The sequence below is a fragment of the Bufo bufo genome, chromosome 7 (assembly GCF_905171765.1).
Source record: "Bufo bufo chromosome 7, aBufBuf1.1, whole genome shotgun sequence".
Lineage (NCBI taxonomy): Eukaryota > Metazoa > Chordata > Amphibia > Anura > Bufonidae > Bufo > Bufo bufo.
Window position 1 is genome coordinate 14,515,674 of NC_053395.1, and position 27,467 is coordinate 14,543,140.

A 27,467-nucleotide genomic window follows, 5' to 3' on the forward strand; every position below is an offset into this window, starting at 1 on the left:
AGTCATTGTAGCAGCGTGGCCAGAATGCAATGCATGGACAGCCAAGTCAATCAGGGTCCTCACAGAGAAGGTCTCCATTCGGCTCAAACAGAGGTTCCCCACAATATCCATATTCATTAATAGAGCTTATAAAAAGGGGTTCATGTCATCAGTCAACCTCTTTGAAATTCCCAAATATGATCAAACAATTGGCCCATACACTTAACTAAATGGAGACATATTTTTGGATCCTACATTGGCCAGCAACCAACTTGACTATACCTATTGGCATATTCTGTACTATTCTGTAATATCATTATTATTTTTTTCAAATATACATTATTAACTATGTAATGTGCTGGCAATAAATGGTGACGATTTGATCTAATATCCATTAATTCCACAGATTGAGTACCTACCTGCATTTTACAATGACGTTGTGATGGGCATGGTTTATCTTTCCAAAACGTTTTCTAGTAACCAACCTTGTTATGATACCTATGCAATAGTATAGTTTATACACCTCTACAATATCCAATAAAAACAACATACAAAAAAGCAGGGGTTGTGAAGACAAAACCAAACTCCGGATGTAGCACTTTAACGTTTTATCTTATACTATTATTGCATCGACCATACATACTGTATATGTGATGCTATTCTCTACATCTAACACTAATCTTTCCTAGATTTTCCTTGGCGTCCAAGAATTGTGGAAATGACTCCTCTGATTCTGCAAATGGGAAAACAGACTGCAGTCACTTGCAAAATCTCAATGTTTTTCCCTGATAACTTGACGGTGAACTGGTACGAGAAGGTTGGGGAATCTGTCACACAGTGTATGGATGGAACTTACAAAATGCCTATCAAACCGGAGAGAACTGCTGATAACCTGTGCTCCTGCTCAGCCTCCCTATCATTCATGGCTCAGTCAGAGTCTGAAGACCTCGAATTTATCTGCAAAGTTTCACATCCCAGCCTAAAGGATCCAATAGAGCGGAGTACGGGGAAAGCCAAGATGAGGGGTAAGCAAAGTACTTTTCAAAGTATATAACCATGCTAAAATGTCCCCAAAGGTCTTGTATGTGGGGAGAGAGCACAATGTGTAAAATAAAAGAAAGTTAAGAGAAAATAATTAAAAATATATTTTCCATTACACCTCAGGTCAGACCAGCAATCAGACCCCCAATGTTAATCAGACCTCAGATCAGACCCCAATGCCTCAGATCAGCCCCCCATGTCAGCCATCAGCCCCCCATGTCAGCCATCAGCCCCCCATGTCAGCCATCAGCCCCCCATGTCAGCCATCATGCCCCCATGTCAGCCATCATGCCCCCATGTCAGCCATCAGACCCTCAAGTCAACCATCATGCCCCCATGTCAGCCATCAGCCCCCCATGTCAGCCATCATGCCCCCATGTCAGCCATCAGCCCCCCGTGTCAGCCATCAGACCCTCATGTCAACCATCATGCCCCCATGTCAGCCATCATGCCCCCATGTCAGCCATCATGCCCCCATGCGAGCTACCATGCCCCCTTGTCAGCCATCATGGTCCCATGTCACCCATCAGCCCCCCATGTCAGCCATCAGACCCCCATGTCAGCCATCATGCCCCCATGTCAGCCAACTTACCTCTCCTGCTCCTGGACGCCACGGCTCCTCACCACCAGCGCTCTCTCTCTTCTTCCTGGTTCTCAGCTGTCATCTGTGAAGGCTGCGCACAGTGAGGTCTCATGGTGCGCAGCCCTGCACAGCAGACAGCCGAGCGGAGGACCAGGAAGCGGCGAGTACAGATCCTTCACCGCTTACCGGTCCTCCGGTACTAATGAAGCGCTTCCAAAATGGAACCGCTTCATTAGTATTCGCCCCATAAGACGCTGGGGCATTTTTCCCCACTTTGGGGGGGGGGGGGGGACTGCATCTTATGGGGTGAAAAATACGGTATATAAGAAAATAAAAGCCACTACTGTCCCACACCGCAACTTCTAACCCTGCCCTGACCGCCGTATATTTCCTATTTAATAACAAGGAGAACACAGGCGACACAGTTTTAAAACGTATTTTAGTTTTACTTTGTGCTATGAAAAAACAAAACAATAGAATGTAGTGTGAGAAAGACTCTGTTTTCCTTTTACCTTCATGTATCAAAAATGAAAAACAATAAAACCAAAATTACATAAATATAAAGACCTAATACAGTGCGAAAGTATTCAGACCCTTACAATTTTTGGGGGTTTTATGTTGCAACTTTGTGCTAAAATAAAAAATAAAAAAAATATAGGAATAATCAGACGGCACCCTGGAAGAAGGTGGTGGTGCTCATATGCTGTGTTGCAGGTCCATACATCCAAGTAGAAGAAGTGGATCAGCACTCGACCTTTGATGCTAATATATTCTAAAACAAGTATATATAGCAATATAGCGAATTTTCGTAAAATACACATATAGCCTAGCCAAGTTAGGAAAGTTGCCTTATACAGTTAAAAATCGCAATACGCGAATAATTAAATCTCATATTTTTCACGATAAATAGAATAATGACAAATATTAAATTTTGACAAATATAAGACGAATATTCAATCAAATATTCGCGAAATATTGCGAAATCGAATATTGCACCTCCCGCTCATTACGCCCCCCGCTACAATGAGAACGGAGCGGGGAAATGAACGGAGGGCGCACTGCGCATGCGCAGCCGCATAACATGCCGCATAACATGCAGTATATCATATCAACATGTTACTAATACTATAGATGGCATAGAGTTAGACAGGCTTTGGTACATGTCTAGACTCTAAACCAACTATACATGGTAGTTACGGATCCGGCAGGCCGTTCCCCTGCCAGTACTTCCTGCCGGAACGAGTAACGCCAGGCCTCAGAAAAATATGGTTGCACTAAATTGCAAAGCTTTTTAGACAGATTCTAGATGCAGACACATTAGTAATTCTGGATCAAAGCTTTTTCCTATTCATTATCATCATTTATCACTTTTATTCCCAGCTATTCCGAAGATGGTGAGGCCGGTGACGTTAACCGCCGGTGCATCAGACACAGTGACCTGCTCCATGAGTTTATTAAAGTTTTATCCATCAAGTATTAAGATTACCTGGAATAATATGGCAGATAATAAAACAATCCCTTCAACCAGAAAACTTATCCAGACGGACGAGGAACAGACCTTTGATGCTACAAGTGAATGCACAGTTCCCTGGAAAGATTTCCGCTCTGGAGTGCGAGTGACTTGGGAGCATGAATCCCTGACATCTCCTCAGCATCACGTCCTCCGTGTAACAGGTACAGCCCTAGAAGGACCCCGGTCATCGCACCGCACAGAACACTGATGGCCTAGTCACACCCGCATACCCTTCTATCACCATCCTGCTGGGACACTAGGCTCCGGCTTGCATGCGCTGTCATCAGCAATCTGACATTAGCACCGCTGAGTGGCAAATATATTTTACTTTTGCCACTAATACACGACAAAAAGGGCTGTAATTTTAGCACTTCACCACTCAACGGCTAATAAACCATTTTCTTCCCACTAAGGCTCCTTTCACATCACCGTTTCTCCTTTCCGTTCTCCGTCTCCGCTCAAAAATCATGTTCTGAGCGGACAGCGAACAGACCCCATTATAGTCTATGGGGTCTTTAGGCTCCGCTACGCTCAGTTAGGTCTCAGTTATCTGCAGAATCCGTCCTTTCCGTTCTCCGGCTCCTCAACGGAGCCGGAGAACGGAAAGGAGAAACGGTGATGTGAAAGGAGCCTTATACAAGCCAAAAAATGCTTTAGAACATATACAGTCAGGTCCATAAATATTGGGACACCGACACAATTCTAACATTTTTGGATCTATGCACCACCACAATGGATTTGAGATGAAACAAACAAGATGTGCTTTACCTGCAGACTGTCAGCTTTAATTTGAGGGTATTTACATCCAAAGAAGGTGAACGGTGCAGGAATTACAGCAGTTTGCATATGTGCCTCCCACTTGTTAAGGGACCAAAAGTAATGGGACAATTGTCTTCTCAGCTGTTTCATGGTCAGGTGTGTGTTATTCCCTCATTATCCCAATTACAATGAGCAGATAAAAGGTCCAGAGTTCATTTCAAGTCTGCTATTTGTATTTGGAATCTGTTGCTGTCATCTCTCAAGATGAGATCCAAAGAGCTGTCACTATCAGTCAAGCAAGCCATCATTAGGCTGAAAAAACACAACAAACCCATCAGAGAGACAGCAAAAACATTAGGCGTGGCCAAAACAACTGTTTGGAACATTCTTAAAAAGAAGGAACGCACCGGTGAGCTCAGCAACACCAAAAGACCCGGAAGACCACGGAAAACAACTGTGGTGGATGACCGAAGAATTCTTTCCCTGGTGAAGAAAACACCCTTCACAACAGTTGGCCAGATCAAGAACCCTCTCCAGGAGGTAGGTGTATGTGTGTATAAGTCAATAATCAAGAGAAGACTTCACCAGAGTGAATACAGAGGGTTCACCACAAGATGTAAACCATTGGTGAGCCTCAAAAACAGGAAGACCAGATTAGAGTTTGCCAAACGACATCTAAAAAAGCCTTCACAGTTCTGGAACAACATCCTAAGGACAGATGAGACCAAGATCAACTTGTACCAGAGTGATAGGAAGAGAAGAGTATGGAGAAGGAAAGGAACTGCTCATGATCCTAAGCATACCACCTCATCAGTGAAGCATGGTGGTGGTAGTGTCATGGCGTGGGCATGTATGGCTGCCAATGGAACTGCTTCTCTTGTATTTATTGATGATGTGACTGCTGACAAAAGCAGCAGGATGAATTCTGAAGTGTTTCGGGCAATATTATCTGCTTATATTCAGCCAAATGCTTCAGAACTCATTGGACGGCGCTTCACAGTGCAGATGGACAATGACCCAAAGCATACTGCAAAAGCAACCAAAGAGTTTTTTAAGGGAAAGAAGTGGAATGTTATGCAATGGCCGAGTCAATCACCGGACCTGAATCCGCTTGAGCATGCATTTCACTTGCTGAAGACAAAACTGAAGGGAAAATTCCCCAAGAACAAGCAGGAACTGAAGACAGTTGTAGTAGAGGCCTGGCAGAGCGTCACCAGGGATGAAACCCAAAGTCTGGTGATGTCTATGCGTTCCAGACTTCAGGCTGTAATTGAGTGCAAAGGATTTGCAACCAAGTATTAAAAAGTGAAAGTTTGATTTATGGTGATTATTCTGTCCCATTACTTTTGGTCCCTTAACAAGTGGGAGGCACAGATGCAAACTGTTGTAATTCCTGCACCATTAACCTGATTTGGATGTAAATACCCTCAAATTAAAGCTGACAGTCTGCAGGTAAAGCTCATCTTGTTCATTTCATTTCAAATCCATTGTGCTGGTGAATAGAGCCAAAAATGTTAGAATTGTGTTGGTGTCCCAATATTTATGGACATGGCTGTAACTGCACCGCACAAGGGCTAATAAGAGGTAGAAATATTTCCTTGTAATAAACAGCTCCTGCACCTCAATAACAAGAACTGTTTGCTGGAATTACAGAGCTGTATAATGGCAATTTGGAGACAAAGGGAGTCAGCTCCCCCTGTAGCCTCATACAAGGTAAGGGTTAAACAGCCTGGATCCACACTTCTGCACCGTGCACTGTAAAAAGATGAAGGCCCAACCTAAGGCCCCCTTGGTGACCCCTGTAAAAAGGCATATTGGTGGTCACTAAGAGGTTAACAGAGCAGTATAAAACTGATGACAAATTCCATTTAAAGCTTAGTACTGTGGCATTATAACATGTATTCAGACCACAATGTGGCAACTTAATAGTTCATATGGAAGATTAACCCCTTCAAGCAACAGCCAGTTTGGACCAAATGCCCCATTTGTAAAACCTGATATGCGTCACTTTAAGTGGTAATAACTCTGGAACACTTTTACTGACCCAAGCAATTCTGAGATTGTTTTCCCATGACACATCATACTTCATGTTAGTGGTGAATTTTAGTTGATAAGTTTTACCTTTATGTAAAAAAAAAATCCCAAATTTGTAAAAAATTTGGAAACATTAGCAATTTGATTTTCTATTTGAATTTCTATGATTGTAAGACAAATTGTGATTACTCGAAAAATAGCTATTAATGAATATTCCCCATATGTCTTTATATTGGCATAATTTTGTAACTTTTATTCAATTTTTTTAGGATGTTTGAATTTTGGAAGCAATTTTTGACATTTTCAAGACAATTTTCAAAACCTTGTTTTTAAGGACCAATTCAGTTCTGAAGTGACTTTAAGGGGCTTACATAATAAAAACCACCCAAAAACTACCCTATTTTAGGAACTACACCACTCAAACTATTCAAAACTGATTTTACAAACTTTATTAACCCTTTAGGTGTTCTACAGGAATTAAAGCAAAATGGAAGTGAAATTTAAAAATTTCAGGTGTCGTGAAAAGTAGAACTGGCAAGTTGACCATAGCAGCCAATCAGTTTCCTCCTTTCATTTTCGAAAGGAGCTGTGAAAAATGAAATGTGGAATCTCATTGGTTAATATGGGCAACTAAGCCAGTTCTACTTTACACCAGTTTGATAAATGACCCCCTTCAATTTGTGTGCAGATTTTCCATATAAATCAATTTTTTCTGTAACATAGCAAGATTAACAGCAATATTTATTACCCTGATTGAGCAGTTTATATATGTAGTCGTAACCTGCTTTATGGGCACACAGCAGGGCGCAGAAGGAAAGGAGCGCCATATTGTTAAAGTAGGGCAGATTTTTCTGGAATGGTTTTCAGGTGTCATGTCACATTTGAAGAGACCCTGAGCTACCGATAGAAGGAAAAACCCCAAAAGTCAATGAATTGATCAAGGGGTGAAGTGAATGCTTTGAACCAACCATTCATAGAATTTAGAATTTTGTTTTAGCCAAAATTTTTTATTTTCTCAAGACATAACAGGAGTAAATCCCCCCCCCCCCCTCGTTATTTGCTATGCATTTATTCCTGAATACGCCAACACCCTATATGTGATTGTAAGCTGCTGTTTGGGGAAATGGCAGCATTCAGAAGGGAAGAAGCAGCAATCAGTTTTTTTTTTACATGGAATTTGCTAAAATTGTTTTTAGGGGCCATAACATTTTTATTTTTCCACCAATACAGCTGTGTGTGGGCTTGTTTTTATTTCGGGAAGGGCTGTAGTTTTATTGGTATAATTTTGGGGTACATATGCCTATTTGATCACTTTTTATAAAGTGGTAGGGAGGTAAAAAAAAGCAATTCTATCAGTGTTTTTATTTTTATGGGGTTCCTCATGCGGTATATATGATATGATAATTTTATTCTGTGGGTTGATACGGACATGGTGATACCAAATCAATATAGTTTTACTAGTTTTTCACCATAAAATCACTTTTGTGTTAAAAATAAGTTATATTTTGCATCGCCATACACTAACCTCCATAACATTTTTTTTTTTTCACCAATGTAGCTGTGTGAGGGCTTGGTGTTTGCGAGAAGAGCTGTCATTTTTACTGGCATAATTTTGGGGTAAATATGACTTTTTGATCACTTTTAATAAAAAAATTTGGGAAGGGGAAAAATCAGCAATTCTGTCATTTTGATTAGTAACATGATACTTTTATAGATCAGGTACCAATTATGTGTTATTAATTTTTTAATCCATTATAAATGAGCGGATAAAGGAGAAGGCTATTTATTTTGTTATTAAAAAATATTTTTGTTTTACTTTTTTTACTTTGTTTTATTTTCACTCTTTTTTTTTAAATCAAGTCACACTTGGATCTTGAGGATCCAGTGGGCCTTATTGCTGTACAGTGCATTGCAATATTATTGCAATGTACTGTACTGTCAGTATTGCACTGACACTAAGAGTCCAGTTCCCATGGTAACCATTTGGCCTCTGCAACAGCCCAATGGTTACCATGGCAACCGGACGCCTTAAGTATCATGCCAACCGGTATCTCTACTGTCGTGGAGAGCGGAGACTTTGGGGCTGTGACACTTTATAGTGTCACAGCCCTGGTGAGCAGTTTGGACGTGACTGTACATCCAACTGCGCTAAGTTACATGCGAATTGGACGTACAGTTACGTACAAATGTGTAAAGGGGTTAAAGCAACTATACTTTGTATTTCCGCCATGTAAACATACCCTAAGCAATCGAAATCTTACTGCCATTATCTTTTTATTTACTGATTAAAAGTTATCAACTTCTAAGAACTTTCAAAGCTTGTTTCTCAATGGCAGATACAGTACATAATACTTATCAATTAGTAATATCCCTCATCGGTCAGTTTTCTGTGACTTCTTTCTAGATCTTCCCTGGCGTCCGGTCGTTGAAGAAATAGAGAAACCCGTTTTCCATGTAAACACTGAAGCCAGATTACAGTGTAAAATCTCTCAGTACTTTCCAAACGATCTCACTGTGACCTGGTACAAGAAGAGGACAAATTGGGAATATGAAAAGCTAATTGAGAACACTACACCCACAGCAGAGAGACAGCCTGACAACACTTACAGCTATACCGCCAGCCTAGTAGTCAGACCATCCATACAAGACCATGATGGAGCAGAGATCATCTGCAGAGTGCAGCATCCGAGCTCAGGACAACACATGGAAATATCTACAGGACCAATGCAAGTCTATGGTGAGTCCTTCAGTAATTACCACCCAGAACCAATACATAATTAACTAGAAAAGCTACAATTTCTGTGGAAATTGTGTGAAGTGTTCTTGCCTCCACCAGTAGTCTACAACTGGAGTGGGTGGAGTAACTGGGTGGAGGGGCTTGAGTAACTGTTGTGTGGTTGGAGTGACTGGAGTAACTGTGGAAAGGTTGGACTGGGCAGAGTAACTGCGTGGAGTGTTTAAAGTGAGTAAAGATAGTAAACATTACACTAACCAATTGATCAAATTTAAAAAGTGCACCTGGCAAGCTTCATAGAGTGAGAAATGCATTTCAACTTTTATTTACAGGGAGTGCAGAATTATTAGGCAAGTTGTATTTTTGAGGATTAATTTTATTATTGAATAACAACCATGTTCTCAATGAACCCAAAAAACTCATTAATATCAAAGCTGAATATTTTTGGAAGTAGTTTTTAGTTTGTTTTTAGTTTTAGCTATTTTAGGGGGATATCTGTGTGTGCAGGTGACTATTACTGTGCATAATTATTAGGCAACTTAACAAAAAACAAATATATACCCATTCCAATTATTTATTTTTACCAGTGAAACCAATATAACATCTCAACATTCACAAATATACATTTCTGACATTCAAAAACAAATCAGTGACCAATATAGCCACCTTTCTTTGCAAGGACACTCAAAAGCCTGCCATCCATGGATTCTGTCAGTGTTTTGATCTGTTCACCATCAACATTGTGTGCAGCAGCAACCACAGCCTCCCAGACACTGTTCAGAGAGGTGTACTGTTTTCCCTCCTTGTAAATCTCACATTTGATGATGGACCACAGGTTCTTAATGGGGTTCAGATCAGGTGAACAAGGAGGCCATGTCATTAGATTTTCTTCTTTTATACCCTTTCTTGCCAGCCACGCTGTGGAGTACTTGGACGCGTGTGATGGAGCATTGTCCTGCATGAAAATCATGTTTTTCTTGAAGGATGCAGACTTCTTCCTGTACCACTGCTTGAAGAAGGTGTCTTCCAGAAACTGGCAGTAGGACTGGGAGTTGAGCTTGACTCCATCCTCAACCCGAAAAGGCCCCACAAGCTCATCTTTGATGATACCAGCCCAAACCAGTACTCCACCTCCACCTTGCTGGCGTCTGAGTCGGACTGGAGCTCTCTGCCCTTTACCAATCCAGCCACGGGCCCATCCATCTGGCCCATCAAGACTCACTCTCATTTCATCAGTCCATAAAACCTTAGAAAAATCAGTCTTGAGATATTTCTTGGCCCAGTCTTGACGTTTCAGCTTGTGTGTCTTGTTCAGTGGTGGTCGTCTTACCTTGGCCATGTCTCTGAGTATTGCACACCTTGTGCTTTTGGGCACTCCAGTGATGTTGCAGCTCTGAAATATGGCCAAACTGGTGGCAAGTGGCATCTTGGCAGCTGCACGCTTGACTTTTCTCAGTTCATGGGCAGTTATTTTGCGCCTTGGTTTTTCCACACGCTTCTTGCGACCCTGTTGACTATTTTGAATGAAACGCTTGATTGTTCGATGATCACGCTTCAGAAGCTTTGCAATTTTAAGAGTGCTGCATCCCTCTGCAAGATATCTCACTATTTTTGACTTTTCTGAGCCTGTCAAGTCCTTCTTTTGACCCATTTTGCCAAAGGAAAGGAAGTTGCCTAATAATTATGCACACCTCATATAGGGTGTTGATGTCATTAGACCCCACCCCTTCTCATTACAGAGATGCACATCACCTAATATGCTTAATTGGTAGTAGGCTTTCGAGCCTATACAGCTTGGAGTAAGACAACATGCATAAAGAGGATGATGTGGTCAAAATACTCATTTGCCTAATAATTCTGCACACAGTGTATTTATATAGCACATTTAATTGCATTGTTGTTTCTCAAAGTGCTTCACAGTTACATTAAAAGATACATTTATAAAAACATTAGCAGCTGATTTGTGTAGGTGGGCTTGAAGATGAGGGCGTGGTGGCAGTTTAGAAATCATGTCCTGATTTTTCAGCTCACACTCTAGCTTTTGTCACTCTGCTGGCTGCTCACACACCTGGGTTCCTATGGCAACTCACTCTACAGCAAGGGCAGAGAAGAGCGGTCAAAAACAAACTGCTTCAACTTGCTCACTTCACTGGCGGTTGCCATCTTCAAACGGTTATAAATCCTACAGCGAAGAGCTTTATATTGTGAGAATCACAAGACCCAGAACTACAATTTGATGCATAGTATGTCTCTGAAATATTAAAAATGAAGGCATAGTCGCAGTTTAGAGTGGAGTTTCAATGATGGTCAATGGACGGCGTGAGTTGCAAACAAATGGTCATATTGTGAAAACTATTAGGACTATGGCTTAGCCGTGGACATTTTTAGTGGCAGCAGGGATAGCTGAACATTTTTATATAAGATTTATATAGGTGGGCTTGAAAATGAGGGAGTGGTGGCAGTTTAGAAATCATGTCCTGATTTTTCAGCTCACACTCTAGCTTTGAACATTCCGCCATTCATTCCTATGGGGCCAATTTCACCACAAAAACGCCGATATTTTGTGAACCATTCGGTGAAACGTTCCACAAAGTAATAGCACACCAATCGTGAACAATCCGGTCAAAAACAAACTGCTCCAATTTGCTCACTTCACTGGCGGTTGCCATCTTCAAACGGTTATAAATCCTACAGCGAAGAGTTTTATATTGTGTGAATCACAAGACCCAGACCTACATTTTGATGCATAGTATGTCTCTGAAATATTAAAAATGAAGGCACAGTCGCAGTTTAGAGTGGAGTTTCAATGAATGTCAATGGACGGCGTGAGTTGCAAACAAATGGTCATATTGTGAAAACTATTTTAAGTGGCAGCAGGGATAGCTGAATGTTTTGATATAAGATTTGTGTAGGTGGGCTTGAAAATCAGGGAGTGGTGGCAGTTTAGAAATCATGTCCTGATTTTTCAGCTCACACTCTAGCTTTGAACATTCCGCCATTCATTCCTATGGGGCCAATTTCGCCACAAAAACGCCGATATTTTGTGAACCATTCAGTGAAACGTTACACAAAGTAATAGCACACCAATCGTGAACAATCCGCACGTTTCCGTATATTACTGTCTATGTAGTGTAAAAACTGTGGGAGGAGTTAGGGTGGTACCTGTCTATATGTGGCATTCGGGTAAATTATTGTAGAGGGGTCCTCCCTGTTCTTGAGTTGTTGGTAAGCAGCAGCCAGGTGGTCCATGCTGACAGACGGGGATCATATGCTGGTTCCAACAGTCATTTTATTTATTCACTAAAGGGGAGATTTATCAAACTGATGTAAAGGAAAACTGGCTTAGTTGCCCATAGCAGCCATTCAGATTCCACCTTTTATTTTCCAAAGGAGCTGTGAAAAATGAAATGTGGAATCTGATTAGTTGCTATGGGCAACTAAACCACTTCTACTTTACACCAGTTTGATAAATGACCCCATAAATTGAGACAATTTATAATTTTATTGGCATAGTTTTCTTAAATGGTTGGCGTGAATTACAACCAATAGTAAGGAAGGGGCCTCAGCGTAAAAAGCTGGACATTAAATTATAATCTGAATAATACAGTATCTCCTAGACTCCTGGACTGTTATTTACCCTTCATGGTGAGAAGCAGAACAGAATAAGAACTGACTAATTGATAACTAGTGCATCTTCATCAACTACAGAGCCTAAATAGAAAATTAACATCTATGGAATTGACAAATTTACCAAACCAGATGATTTCTCCCTATTCTGCAGCGGTGTAACATCTATTCTCTTGTCTAGCTTCTCCCAGGATGCAGGAGCCCATACGGTGGTCTCTCAGACAGAGAGGAGAAGGTCTCTGTACTCTCAGTTTGCAGGGTTTTTACCCCAAGCCGATAGAAATCAAGTGGAGCTGCAGTTCACACAGTAAAGTAACATCCAGAGAAACCTATGAAGACCATCCAGACTCAACCTATAATGTGAGGAGTCAGTGCACCGTCACTCAGGAGAATATCGATGACCCCGACTTTAGGATCATAGTCACTTGGAGCCATGGATCACTGGGTGGACCAGAAAGGAGAGAGATGTACATAAGGGACACAGGTAATACAATGTTGTGGTTGTACAAATAATCACTATCACATCCTTGTTCTTTCATGTAACACCAATGAATCAACCAATGTTTTGATTTTTAATCGTTCTAAAATCATTAATTAAATTCAATAAATTATTCCCAAATTACAATATTTTGCCCTATAATATGCAGCTAGGTTTTAGAGGAGGAGAACAAGGAAAAAATATAGATTTTTCATCAGACCTCAGATCAGACCCCCAATGTTAACCCCTTCAAGCAACAGCCAGTTTGGACGAAATGCCGGAGCCCCCTTTTTTAAATCTGACATGTGTCAGTTTATCTAGTAATAACTTTGGAACGCTTTTACTTATCCCGGCCATTCTGGGACTGTTTACTCATGATACATCCTACTTCATGTTAGTGGTGAATTTCAAATGATGGTTGAACAACCAGTAATCAGTGTTGGCCAAAATACGTATAACGCGAGGGTCACGGGAAAGGCAGCATAACATAGTCAGCCATGTGTGCCAGACTCTTCCTCCTCTCAATCTCAATCTCCTAATCCTCTTCCTCCTCTTCGGCCCCTCCACGCTGAACAGATGAAATAAACGTGCTATGGGTACTACCCTCTATAGCGAAGGCAACAGTCTCCTGCTCCTCCTCCTCATCATCATTCAATTCGCGCTGAGAAGACGAACTGAGGGTGGTTTGGCTATCACCCTGTGTACAGTCTTCCCCCAATTCCACCTCTTCTACATGCAAAGCGTCCTCCTTCATTGTAAGCAGCGAGCATTTCAGTAGACACAGAAGTGGGATGATTACGCTGATAATAGCGGCATCGCCGCTCACCATCGGTGTTGATTCCTCAAAGTTGTGTAAAACCTCCCAGAAATCAGACATCCATGCCCACTCGTCGCTTGTGAACAGTGGAAGCTGACTGAAAAGGCGACGACCATGTTGCAGCTGGTATTCCACTACTGCTCACAAAGCCTGGCCAACATGTGGAACGTAGAGTTCCAGCGCGTGCTCACGTCGCACAACTGGCAGTGTTTCCAGACCAGTGGCAGCTGTAGATGACTTTCGGATATGGGCACACACACAGCGCTCCTTCACCATTAGCTCATGCAAATTGGGGTAGGTTTTGAGAAACCGCTGAACCACTAAGTTGAACACGTGGGCTAGGCATGGTATGTGTGTGAGCTTGCCGAGCACCAAGTTACGGCCATTATCAGACACAACCATGCCTGGTTGTAGGTTGAGTGGCGAGAGCCACAGCTCAGTCTGGTCTCTTATCCCCTGCCACAACTCTGCGGCAATGTGCTGTTTGTCCCCTAAGCAAATTAGTTTCAGCACGGCCTGTTGCAGCTTAAAGCGCCGGCCTTCCTTTACCCTGGTCACAATCTAGCCTGACGAAGGGCTCTCCTTTAGCCCGAAACGTTTTATTATTATATTGTACCATCATGTCCGATTGAATAAATACATGAATTTGCATATCTACCATTTGGAGTGTCTGCGTGAAGGGTTCTATTGCCTGTTAATCTGTCTTTACTAGAAAGGTCTGTTTCTTGTTTAGCTTTTGTGGATTCTGGGGCTGCAGCTAGCTTTGTTAATTTTGATTTTCTATCAGCCTTAGGGCTCATGCACACGACGGTCCGCAAAAAACAGATCCGCAAAAACAGCTGGCTCTTCATAGAACAGTACTATCCTTGTCTGTAATGCGGACAATAATAGGACATGTTCTATTTTTTTGCAGAACCGAATTACAGGAAAACGGAAACGGAATGCATACAGAGTAACTTCCGTTTCCGCCGCAGGCCTGGGTTCTGTCCTTACAGGCATTGTCCATCCTGGAATCTGCTCCACTGTTTCCTTCCAGGCCTGGGCACAGCATGCTTTCAGTTTGTTTCCTGTATTCTTTACTTAAGGGCGGGTGCACGTCAGTTCCTGTGCTTTTTGGGCTAGCACATGTGACCATGCTGTCCAATCCTAGCCTTCCTGCACCTATATAAGTTGCTTAGCCCCCTTCCCAGTTGCCTGAGCATCAAGGTCCTTGTGTCCTGCAAAGGTTGTTGTTATCTCTGCACGTGTTCCTTTTTGCCAAGGAAGCTGGCTTACATTTAGACTGGTGCTGGATGCGCCGAAGTTATGTAGAGTCCGGCGCCTCTTCATAACTTTGGCGGATTCCCCGCCAGTGTAGGGGCTTATTAACACCGGCATTTAAAATGCCAGTCCTAATAAATGACCCCCAAAATTCCCTTTTCAAAGCCCAAAGAAGAGGCAGTATTATCTTTCTCTCTCTCTCTCTCTCTCTCTCTCTCTCTCTCTCTCTCTCTCTCTCTCTCTCGCATAGAAAGGCTCCAAAATAAATGATTTAATTTTTTTCTGATGATTCCTGTATTTTGCAATTTTTGTACTACAAATGTGACGTGCTGCTATTGCCATTTTAATGATCGTTATGAACATTTTCCTATATTTATAGGTCTTCCTTCAATTCCAGAAGTTGGTGAAATAATCACCCCCACAATTATATCACTAAATAAAAAACTAACACTGCATTGTGACATCAACACAGACATCAAAACCAAACTGACCGTGACCTGGTTTGTAAAGGAGAGAACAAGTCATGAATATGTCCCTGTAGAAGAGCACAAGAACCAGACTGAGCTCAAGAAAGAGCAACGCTCTGATTCTGGACACCACTATAAAGCCTCGTTACAACTTGGTCCATTACTCAGGCAACATCATGGGATTCAGTTTAAGTGTAAAGTAAATCACCCACGTTTGGATTTCCCTATAGAAAGGACTACAGGACGGATCTTGATATCATGTGAGTATTGGACTTTTACTATGAACACAACCCACTAATACTCTAAGGCCCCTTTTAGACGAGTGAGTTCCACACATCGGACTCAATGCGTGGAACTCGCTCATCTGAAAAGGGGCCTAAGGCAATGGGTAAGTGTAGGTAGTTGGCTGTGGTCTTGTGGATTCTGCACTGGAAATCTTCAATAAATATAAGTACGGTAGATGTAAATAAAGTTATCAAAATCCCATTCCAATGGGAGGGTGGTTTTAATAGACAGACACCCAATGTACTGGCTAGTATCACCTGTTTGGTCTTTAGATGCCATTAGTGAGGAATGTCATCATTATGTTGTCGTGCAGTGGCCGAGTTTGGGGTGGTCCCTTGGACACCGTCGAGGTGTCACCACATGTTGCTGCTCTCCGGAAGGGATGGTTCGTCCAAATGGGAAATAAGTCCAGAGAGTCAGGGTCTGGAGTAAATTAGTGTGCTTCTTTACTGGAGCAATTCAGGTGCACAACAATACAGGCGAGACATAGGGCTGGCTCCTCTAGACTCCTTCTTGGCAGAAGAAGGGTTTGATGCTGAGAAAATGCCTGAGCCAGCTGTCCCTGTCTCTCTCAGAAGGCTGGTGCCCTGGTCAAAGGCTGAAGGTCCACGGTCTATAGCTCAATAGTCCGGGTGGCTCCTTGGTCACAGGGTTGGTGCCCCATGGTCTGTAGCTCAGCGTCCCCATCCTAGCATCTTCTTCTGGTCACTCATGTAGAATGAGTCTTCCCCTCCAAGCACTGGGCCCTAACTGCAGCACAACAGGGTCTCTGAGTGCTCTCCTTTCTAGCTAGAGTGGAACTTTCTAGTGAGAGGGTGGAGTGGAAAAACTGAGCACAAACAATTACAAAGTTACTACTCCCATTTGTCACTGACTTACATAAGAGCTTCAATGATACTCAATAGCAATGACACAGCAGTTTTTCCAGACTTAACAACAAAGCTAAAACAAGACACAGCTAAAACAAGTCACAAGGTCAGTCTGTATGGTTTTGGTGGTCAACAAGTCTGGCTCTTCTTTAAACTCTATGGTAACTGTGGAAAAATTACCAGCTTCTCATTCAAAGTCCCAAAAGTCTTTCAGTATTCATTAACCCTTTCCATAGTGCCTCAGAAATACAGTGCAAATGAACAGGATATATATCACAACATACATATAAAATGCAATTACATGATATTAAACAATGCAAGTAAACCTAGTGAAATAAAGTAAGAAGTATATAATTTTGCGTAGGGGAAACAGGGGCAAATGTCCACAAATGTCCAGACTTCACAGTACCCCTGCTCCAGGGCACTTTTAACATATTAAGGCCTGATGAACATGGCAGGACAGAGCTGCCTTCATGCACACAAGAGGTTGTATGATGTCAGCCCACTACTCCCCTATTAGGAAAATTCCAGGGTGCATGGATGGACCCGCAGAGCAGCCTTGAAAACAGTGAAACAATGGAAGAAGTCTCATAAAAGCATTCCAATTTATTTTCAATACATTAAAATGTCCATGTGCAGAATCCACAGCATGAAAGGCCACACCTTTCAGTGAAACACCTTGGTCAAAACCTGGCTATGTATAAAATGTGATGATCACAATATGCTGACACCTCCTTTTAGATAGGTAAGCATATGTCTGTATGTGCACACATCACGTCTTAAGCCTCTTTCACACTTGCATTTGACATCTCTGGTAGGCTGTTCTAGCAGGGAGCAGCCTGCCGCAGATGTCTGGATCCAGCACTGCCGGACACCCGCTGGCCCCATTCACTATAATGGGGACCGGTGGCGATCCGGTCATAACCCGGCAAACATGGCAGAAGCAGCTGGACAAAAACGGCTGCGCGCAGCTGTATTTGTCCATCAGATTCTCAGCATATTTGCCAGGTTGCGGTCGGATCGCCGCCAGTCCCCATTATAGTGAATGGGGCCGGACGGTGATACAGTTGGTTCCGGGAATGCAGGGGATTTGGCGGACTGTTCCCTGATGGAGTGGCCTGCTGGATCTCAAACTAGCCATACAAATAATCAAAATCAAACAAACAAACTCCAAGCACTGATTAGGCAGGAGTGGGTTGCCATCAAGCAGGATTTGGCCCAGAAGCTGAACTTCAGCATGCAGGGTGAACGAAGTCTTGAAAAAGAAAAGTCAGCTCTGGAAATATTGGGGGAGATTTATCAAACTGGTGTAAAGTAGAACTGGCTTAGTCGCCCATAGCAACCAATCAGATTCCACCTGTCCTTTTTCAATGGAGCTATGAAAAATGAAAGGTGGGATCTGATTGGTTGCTATGGGCGACTAAGCCAGTTCTACTTTGGCCCAGTTTGATAAATCTCCCCCATTGAGTCTTTTCAATGTATGAAATGTTATCATTGTACTTCACTATAGAAACTTCTGACAAAAAGGTGCAAAACCCTGAAGCAGCAAACTTTGTGGAAACCAAAACTTACCGTATGTCCATCTCAAAACCTTTATTTATAGGACTGTTTAATAAATTAACACTGAAATGGTTTATTCAGGTTCTCCTTACACTTCTGACACTGCAGGCACATTGCTTTTGGGAAGGATTTTGCAGCTATTGATCCCAATATTAATATGGATTACCTATGGAGAAGGTAATCCATCTGGAACCCAGTTTCATGAATGTTATTAAAGAAAAAACTAAACTTTTGTGCAAATTATTATTAACCGGTCCCTAATGCCCTAACAACACCTTTTGTAATATAGTTTATTAAAGGGGTTTTCCCATCTCAGACAATGGGGGCATATCGCTAGGATATGCCCCCATTGTCTGATAGGTGCGGGACCCGCACCTACAAAGAGAACGGAGCAGGGAAATGAACGGAGGGCGGATGCACATGCGAAAATGCGCTTGGTGGTGGACCGACCCCGGGAAATCTGGGGTCCTCCAGCCACAGCGCTCCCCGCTTCGTTCTCGTTGTAGGTGCAGGACCCAGCGGTGGGACCCGCACCTATCAGACAATGGGGGCCCATCCTAGCGATATGCCCCCATTGTCTGAGATGAGAAAACCCCTTTAGCGGTTTTTGTATTTGTATTACCCTTTTCCCTACCTAAAGCGCACGTTTCCCTGTGCGCTTAAAACCTTCTTCTCTGTACACAGTTGACTGCTCACTCTTAAGCTAGGTCTACGCGACGACATTTGTTGCGCGACATTTTGTCGCATTAATGTCGCAATTTTTATAATGGTAGTCTATGGTGTCGCACTGCGACATGCAGCTACTGCGACACTCATTCAAGATGGATTTTTCTGCGACTGTCGCATTGCAGTCGCAGCATGTCGCAGTGCAGCACTATAGGCTACCATTATAAAAATTGTCGCGCGACATTGTGTAGTTGTGCCCTATGTGTCGCGAGACTTGTTTTTGCACGACAAATGTCGTCGTGTAGACCTAGCCTTAGTTTAGCGAAGCAGAAGCCTGCTCCACTCAGCTAATCCTGGCATAGCACATGGTTACAGGGCACCCATGTGCTATGCTAGGAGTTAGTAATCCTCCTGGGGGCACGGGCAGGAGAAGCAATATGCACTCTTGACCGTACTCCCTAAGCGCACAAGGAAACGTGGGCTTTAGGTAAAGAAAAGTCTAATAAAAATACAAAAACCATTAATAAACTATATTACAAAAAGTGTTATTAGGGCATTAGGGAAAGTTTAACAAAAATGTATACAAAAGTTTAGTTACTCTTTAAGTCTTCAGTCGCTTCGTTCAATAACATTTCATTTTGTTTATATCAAGAAGCAGAGATTAAGGGGTAGTTTATATGATTTTTTAATACACATAGAGTACGACCACGCAATGACGGTCGACCAAACAGTGTGCCATGTGGTCGGACCTGTACACACGATGCTTATAGTATGTTATCACTTTTACCCCCAGTGACTCCGCAGATGGTGAAGCCGGTGAAGTTAACCCCCGGTGGATCAGACACAGTGTCGTGCTCCATGAGTTTATTAAAGTTTTACCCATCAAATATTAATATTACTTGGACTAAAAAACATAATAATAAACCAATCCCTTCAACCACAAAACCAATCCCGGTGGACAAAGAACAGACCTTTGATGCTACAAGTGAATGCACAGTTCCCTGGAAAGCTTTCCGCTCTGGACTGCGAGTGACTTGGGAGCATGAATCCCTGACATCTCCTCAGCATCACGACCTCCGTGTAACAGGTAACATAGTAACATAGTTTATGAGGCCGAAAAAAAGACATCTGTCCGTCCAGTTCGGCCTGTTATCCTGCAAGTTGATCCAGAGGAAGGCAAAAAAAAAAAAAAAAAACAGCATCTTATGAACATAGTCTGGTTGAGGTGCTGTACACTGCCGATCTACAGTCAGGTCCATAAATATTGGGACATCGACACAATTCTAACATTTCTGGCTCTATACACCACCACAATGGATTTGAGCTGAAACGAACAAGATGTGCTTTACCTGCAGACTGTCAGCTGTAATTTGAGGGCATTTACATCCAAATCAGGTGAACGGTGCAGGAATTACAACAGTTTTGCATCTGTGCCTCCCACTTGTTAAGGGACCAAAAGTAATGGGACAGAATAATAATCATAAATCAAACTTTCACTTTTTAATACTTGGTTGCAAATCCTTTGCAGTCAATTACAGCCTGAAGTCTGGAACGCATAGACATCACCAGACGCTGGTCTCATCCCTGGTGATGCTCTGCCAGGCCTCTACTGCAACTGTCCTCAGTTCCTGCTTGTTCTTGGGGCATTTTCCCTTCAGTTTTGTCTTCAGCAAGTGAAATGCTCAATCGGATTCAGGTCCGGTGATTGACTTGGCCATTGCATAACATTCCACTTCTTTCCCTTAAAAAACTCTTTGGTTGCTTTTGCAGTATGCTTTGGGTCATTGTCCATCTGCACTGTGAAGCGCCGTCCAATGAGTTCTGAAGCATTTGGCTGAATATGAGCAGATAATATTGCCCGAAACACTTCAGAATTCATCCTGCTGCTTTTGTCAGCAGTCACATCATCAATAAATACAGGAGAACCAGTTCCATTGGCAGCCATACATGCCCACGCCATGACACTACCACCGCCATGCTTCACTGATGAAGTGGTATGCTTAGGACCATGAGCATACTCTTCTCTTCCCATCACTCTGGTACAAGTTGATCTTGGTCTCATCTGTCCATAGGATGTTGTTCCAGAACTGTGAAGGCTTTTTTAGATGTCGTTTGGCAAACTCTAATCTGGCCTTCCTGTTTTTGAGGCTCACCAATGGTTTACATCTTGTGGTGAACCCTCTGTATTAACTCTGGTGAAGTCTTCTCCTGATTGTTGACTTTGACACACATACACCTACCTCCTGGAGAGTGTTCTTCATCTGGCCAACTGTTGTGAAGGGTGTTTTCTTCACCAGGGAAAGAATTCTTCGCTCATCCACCACAGTTGTTTTCCGTGGTCTTCCGGGTCTTTTGGTGTTGCTGAGCTCACCGGTGCGTTCCTTCTTTTTAAGAATGTTCCAAACTGTTGTTTTGGCCGCGCCTAATGTTTTTGCTATCTCTCTGATGGGTTTGCTGTGTTTTTTCAGCCTAATGATGGCTTGCTCCACTGATAGTGACCTCTCTTTGGATCTCATCTTGAGAGTTGACAGCAACAGATTCCAAACGCAAATAGCAGACTGGAAATGACCACTGGACCTTTTATCTGCTCATTGTAATTGGGATAATGAGGGAATAACACACACCCGGCCATGGAACAGCCGAGAAGCCAATTGTCCCATTACTTTTGGTCCCGCAACAAGTGGGAGGCACGTATGCAAACTGCTGTAATTCCTGCACCGTTCACCTGATTTGGATGTAAATACCCTCAAATTAAAGCTGACAGTCTGCAGGTAAAGCACATCTTGTTTGTTTCATTTCAAATCCATTGTGGTGGTGTATAGAGCCAAAAATGTTAGAATTGTGTCCATGTCCCAATATTTATGGACCTGACTGTATATGTAAGTCTACTTAGTCACGTGCCACTTGTGCTGTGGGTGAGAGACAAGGAGCCACGTTGCCCTGGGGCAACCAGGTTATTCACCTGAACCCTCGTGGAACAGTCCAAACCCGAGTAGAAGACTTGCAGTGAACTTATATTGAACGTAACTAGCAGGACAGTGCACTCAAATGTCTGAAACTTTTATCAGAAATGATAGCAATCTGTTGGGGACTCACGTTCAGGATAAGCAACACATTTTAACTCAGATCTAAATCCAATTTCTTGTAAATTGTCTCTTGCAATTGTCTCACTATTATGCAGAATTATACAGCAGAGAGCTACACCCCGACCGCACTGCCGCTAAACCATGGTAATACCGCATGCCAATACATCTCCTGGCCACTGTGGGTAATAGTGCCATTATTAACACATGTAACGTGACCAGAATGTGGTGCAATAGCAGTTACCTAAATGCAATTTGGAAGACAAAGTTGCAATGAAGCTTAGCTGAACGTCACCGCAAAACTACCAGGAAAAATTCCCGCAGTCCTGCGTAAGATGGAAGCTTCGTGATATAATAAATTATATGCGGGAGGATCAATAAATGGTAAAGCTGTATAATAACAAGCGACGTCCGGTAATATCCCTCATCGGTCGGTTTTCTGTGACTTCTTTCTAGATCTTCCCTGGCGTCCGGTCGTTGAAGAAATAGAGAAACCCGTTTTCCATGTGAACACTGAAGCCAGATTACAGTGTAAAATCTCTCAGTACTTTCCAAACGATCTCACTGTGACCTGGTACATGAAGAAGAAGGTGAAGAGAAATCTAAACCTAACCGAGGACACTACAACCACGGCAGAGAGACAGCCTGACAACACGTACAGCTGTACCGCCAGCCTGGTAGTCAGACCATCCATACAAGACTATGATGGAGCAGAGATCATCTGCAGAGTGCAGCATCCGAGCTCAGGAGAACACGTGGAGAAATCTACAGGACCAATACAAGTCTATGGTGAGTCCTTCTCCAGTAATTACCAGCTAATTAAATATAATTAAAGGGAACCTGTCACCGGGATTTTGTGTATAGAGCCGAGGACATGGGTTGCTAGATGACCGCTAGCACATCCGCAATACCCAGTCCCGATAGCTCTGTGTGCTTTTATTGTGTAAAAAAAAAGATTTGTCCATATGCAAATTAACCTGAGATGAGTCCTGTCCCGGAGATGAGTCCAGTGTGAAGGAGCCCAGCACCGCCCCGCGTCCTCAGAATCTCCTCCTTGCTCCTCGACGTCAGAAAGCTAGAGCGCTGTAATCTCGCGATGTGCGAGCTAGCGCATGCGCAGTTCCTTCTCTGACACCGTAAATTTTTAAAATAAAAACGGTGAAAAAAAGCCATTTTTTGTCACTTTACTTCACAAAAAATGTATATGCACCTTAAAATAGTAGCTCCTCCTGCAAAAATTGAGACCCTACCTAAGACAATCGCCTCCCCCTCAAAAAAACAAAACAAACTATGGCTTTCAGAATATGGAGACACTAAAAAATTATTTATTTTAAAAATGCTTTATTATGTAAAACTGAAACAACCAAAAAAAGTAGTATATTTGGTATTGTCGCGTCCGTAACCACCTGCTCTATAAAAATAGCACATGATCTAACCTGTCAGATGAACATTGTAAATAACAAAAAATAAAAACGGTGCCAAAACAGCTATTTTTTGATACCTTGGCAACCAAAAATCGTATGTACCCTAAATTAGTACCAACAAAACTGCCACCTTATCCCGTAGTTTCTAAAATGGGATCACTTTTTAGAAGTTTCTACTCTAGGGGTGCATCAGGAGGTCTTCAAATGTGACATGGCAACTTAAAATGATCCCATTATCCCACATTATGGGTGTCAGGTCCGAGCATTCCTAGATGAACAGTTTCCTGGAAAGTGGATTGGTCATCGTAGGCCAGTTGAATGGCCCCCAAGGTCTCCCGATCTGACCCCTTTAGACTTTTATCTTTGGGGTAATCTGAAGGCAATTGTCTATGCTGTGAAGATACGAGATGTGCAGCACCTGAAACTACGGATACTGGAAGCCTGTGCTAGCATTTCTCCTGCGGTGTTGCTATCAGTGTGTGAAGAGTGGGAGAAGAGGGTTGCATTGACAATCCAACACAATGGGCAGCACATTGAACACATTTTATAAGTGGTCAGAAACTTGTAAATAATTCATGAAAGAATAAAGTTACGTTAAAACCAAGCACACCATTGTTTTTCTTGTGAAATTCCCAATAAGTTTGATGTGTCACATGACCCTCTTCCCATTGAAAAAACAAAAGTTGGATTCAAAATGGCCAACTTCAAAATGGCCGCCATGGTCACCACCCATCTTGAAAAGTTTCCCCCCTCACATATACTAATGTGCCACAAACAGGAAGTTAATATCACCAACCATTCCCATTTTATTAAGGTGTATCCATATAAATGGCCCACTCTGTACATTTTCCTTTAATTCTAAAGAGTTAACAAAGTTTTTTTTAAATCAGTTTTGAATACCTTGAGGGGTGTAGTTTCTAAAATGGGGTCATTTATCGGTGGTTTCTATTATGTAAGCCCCACAAAGTGACTTCAGACCTGAACTGGTCCTTAAAAAGTGGATTTTCTTCTAAACTTCTAAGCCTTCTAACTTCCCAAAAAATAAAATGGCATTCAAAAAATGATCCAAACATGAAGTAGACATATGGGAAATGTAAAGTAATAACTATTATATGAGGTATGACTACCTGTTTTAAAAGCAGAGAAATTGAAACTTATAAAGTTGCTAATTTTTCAATATTTTTTGTAAATTTGGTGTTTTTTTTATATAAAAATGAAAAATATTGACTGAAATTTACCACTATCATGAAGTATAATGTGTCACGAGAAAACAATCTCAGAATGGCTTGGATAAGTAAAAGCGTTCCAAAGTTATTACCACATAAAGTGACACATGTCAAATTTCCAAAAAAACAGTCCTTAAGGTGAAAAATGGCAGGGTCCAGAAGGGGTTAAAAGCTGAATACAAAACATTACAGTGTATGTAACTGTTACCTGCAGACATTATAAGGTGCCTCTGTCCATCATGTTATCTAAACACAAGTTGGAAACATCATTTAAATAATACATAAAAATGTAAACCAATAATTGACATGAAGATTTAACCCCTTCTACCCTAGGACAGTTTTCGCCCTCCTGCCCAGGCCATTTTTTGCAAATCTGACATGTATCACTTTATGTGGTAATAACTTTGGAACACTTTTATTTATCCAAGCTATTCTGAGATTCTTTTCTCGTGATACATTGTACTTCATGCTAGTCATAAATTTGAGTCAATATATTTCCCCTTTATTTATGAAAAAATCCCAAATGTACCCAAAAATTTGCAATTTTCAAAATTTAAATTTCTCTGCTTTTAAAACCGAAAGTGACACCTCTACTTTATGTTGGCCTAATTTTGTAAATTTTTAGGACGTTAGAAGGCTTAGAATTTTAGAAGCAATTCTTAAAATGTTTAAGAAAGTTTCAAAAACCCACTTTTTAAGGACCAGTTCAGGTCTGAAGTCACTTTGTGGGGCTTACATAATAGAAACCCCCCATAAATGACCCCATTGTAGAAACTACACCCCTCAAGTTACTCAAAACCAATTTTTCAAACTTTGCTAACCCTTTAGGTATTCCATAAGAATTAAAGGAAAATGGAGAAAAAATTTCAAAATTTCACTCTTTTGGCAAATTTTCCATTTTAATAAAAAAAATTCTTTAACACATCGAGGGTTAACAGCCAAACAAAACTCAATATTTATTACCCTGATTCTGCGGTTTACAGAAACACCCCATATTTGGTTGCAAACTGATGTAAGGGCACACGGCAGGGCGGAGAAAAAAAAGGAGCGTTGTATGGTTTTTGGAAGGCAGATTTTGCTGGACTGGTTTTTAGGCACCATGTCCCATTTGAAGTCCCCCTGATGCATCCCTACAGTAAAAACTTCCAAAAGTGACCCCATTTTGGAAACTACAGGATAAGGCCTCATGCACACGACCGTGGTGTGTTTTGCAGTCCGCAAATCGCGGATCTGCAAAACACGGATGGCGTCCATGCGCATTCCGCAATTTGCGGAACGGCATGGACAGCCTTTAATATAACTGCCTATTCTTGTCCGCAAAGCGCGGACAAGAATAGGATATGTTATATTTTTTTGGCGGGGCCACGCAACGGAGCAACGTGAATGGGTCCGCATCCGAGCTGCGGCTCGGATGCTGACCAAAACAACAGTCGTGTGTGAGAGGCCTAAGGCTCTTTTGGCACCGTTTTTCTTTTTAGTTTTTTACCACATTCATCTGACAGGGTAGATCACGTCCTATTTTTACAAAGCAGGATGTTACAGACGCGATGATATCAAATATGTCTACTTTCTTAGTTTGTTTCAGTTTTACATAATAAAGCATTTAAAAAAAAAATTCTGAACGCTATACTTTTTTTTTTTCTGCCGATCATCTTGTGCAGGGGCTTGTTTTTTACAGGAAGAGTTGATGTTTTTATTGGTACCATTTTTAGGTACATATGATTTTTTTTTTAGCATTCAATATTACACTTTATGGGGCAAGGTGACCAAAAATTGGTTGTTTTAGCACAGCTTTTATTTATTTATCTTTACAGTGTTTACCTGAGGGGTTAGGTCATGTGATATTTTTATAGAGCAGATCGTTACAGACGTGGAAATACCTAATATGTATACTTTTTCTTATTTATTTAAGTTTTACACAATAATAGCATTTTTGAAACCAAAAAAATGTTTTTGTGTCTCCATAGTCTGAGAGCCACAGCTTTTTTATTTTTTGGCTGATTGTCTGAGGTAGGGTCTCATTTTTTGCGGGATGAGGTGACGGTTTGCTTGCTACTATTTTGGGAGGAATACGCCTTTTTGATCACTTGGTGTTGCACTTTATGTGATGTTAGGTGACAAAAAATTGCTTTTCTTGGCACTGTTTTCATTTTTATTTATTTACGGTATTCACCTGAGGGTTTGTTAGTTGATGTGATATTTTTATACAGCAGGTTGTTACGGACGTGGCAATACCTAATATGTCTACCTCTTTTTTTTTTTTTCACTTTGCTACAATAACAGCATTTTGGAAACCAAAAAAATTATGTTTTAATGTCTCCATATTCTGAGAGCCATAGTTTATTTGTATTTTTTGGGCGATTGTCTTATGTAAGGGCTCATTTTTGCGTGATGAGGTGACGGTTTAATTGGTACCATTTTGGGGGGCATGCGCCTTTTTCATCGCTTGGTGTTGCACTTTTTGTGATGTAAGGTGAAAAAGGTGACTTTTTTTTGACACAGTTTTAAAAAAATTTTTTTTACAGCGTTTATCGAACGGGGTGGATCATGTCATATTTATAGAGCCGGTCGTTATGGACGCGGCGATACCTAATATGTGTTTGTTTGGGGGTTTTTTTTCAATTTTTTTGTTATAAAATCTGGAGAAAGGGGCATTTTTTTTTTTTTACTTGAAACTTTCTTATTTTTTATTTAAAAACACTTTTTTAACTTTTTATTTTTATCTTTATTTCTGTCCCACTCGGGTAAAAACTATATTATTGTAAACAAAAGACAAAAAAAAAAATGAACTGTAGGTTTATGAAATAAGTTTAATGAGCAATAATCAATGTAAACATTACAGAATACTATCATTTGATGAATGTTGAGGCCGTTAATTAGACAATCAGATGAATCCTCATAATGTCCACCCTGAGAATTGTATAGTTTCTATTGATGAAACCTAGTCTTAGAAGTTTAAGTCATGACCCTATTTATTCATTAGAATAATTAATTTAACCTTTTTTGTACTGGTTGTTCCACCAGTTACGATATGTGTAGGTTGCTGTGTTCAGACAGTGTAG

At 41.5% G+C, this 27,467-nt stretch overlaps 1 protein-coding gene across 1 annotated transcript in view; it reads left to right on the forward strand.

Moving 5' to 3' along the window:
* Window positions 1–27,467, forward strand: part of LOC121008697 — a 112,163-nt gene that overhangs the window by 84,601 nt on the left and 95 nt on the right. The window contains exons 7-8 of the mRNA XM_040441393.1: window positions 19,466–19,759; window positions 22,212–22,544. Of these exons, the coding sequence (XP_040297327.1) occupies window positions 19,466–19,759; window positions 22,212–22,544 (627 nt within the window). The remainder of the gene's footprint in view (window positions 1–19,465; window positions 19,760–22,211; window positions 22,545–27,467) is intronic.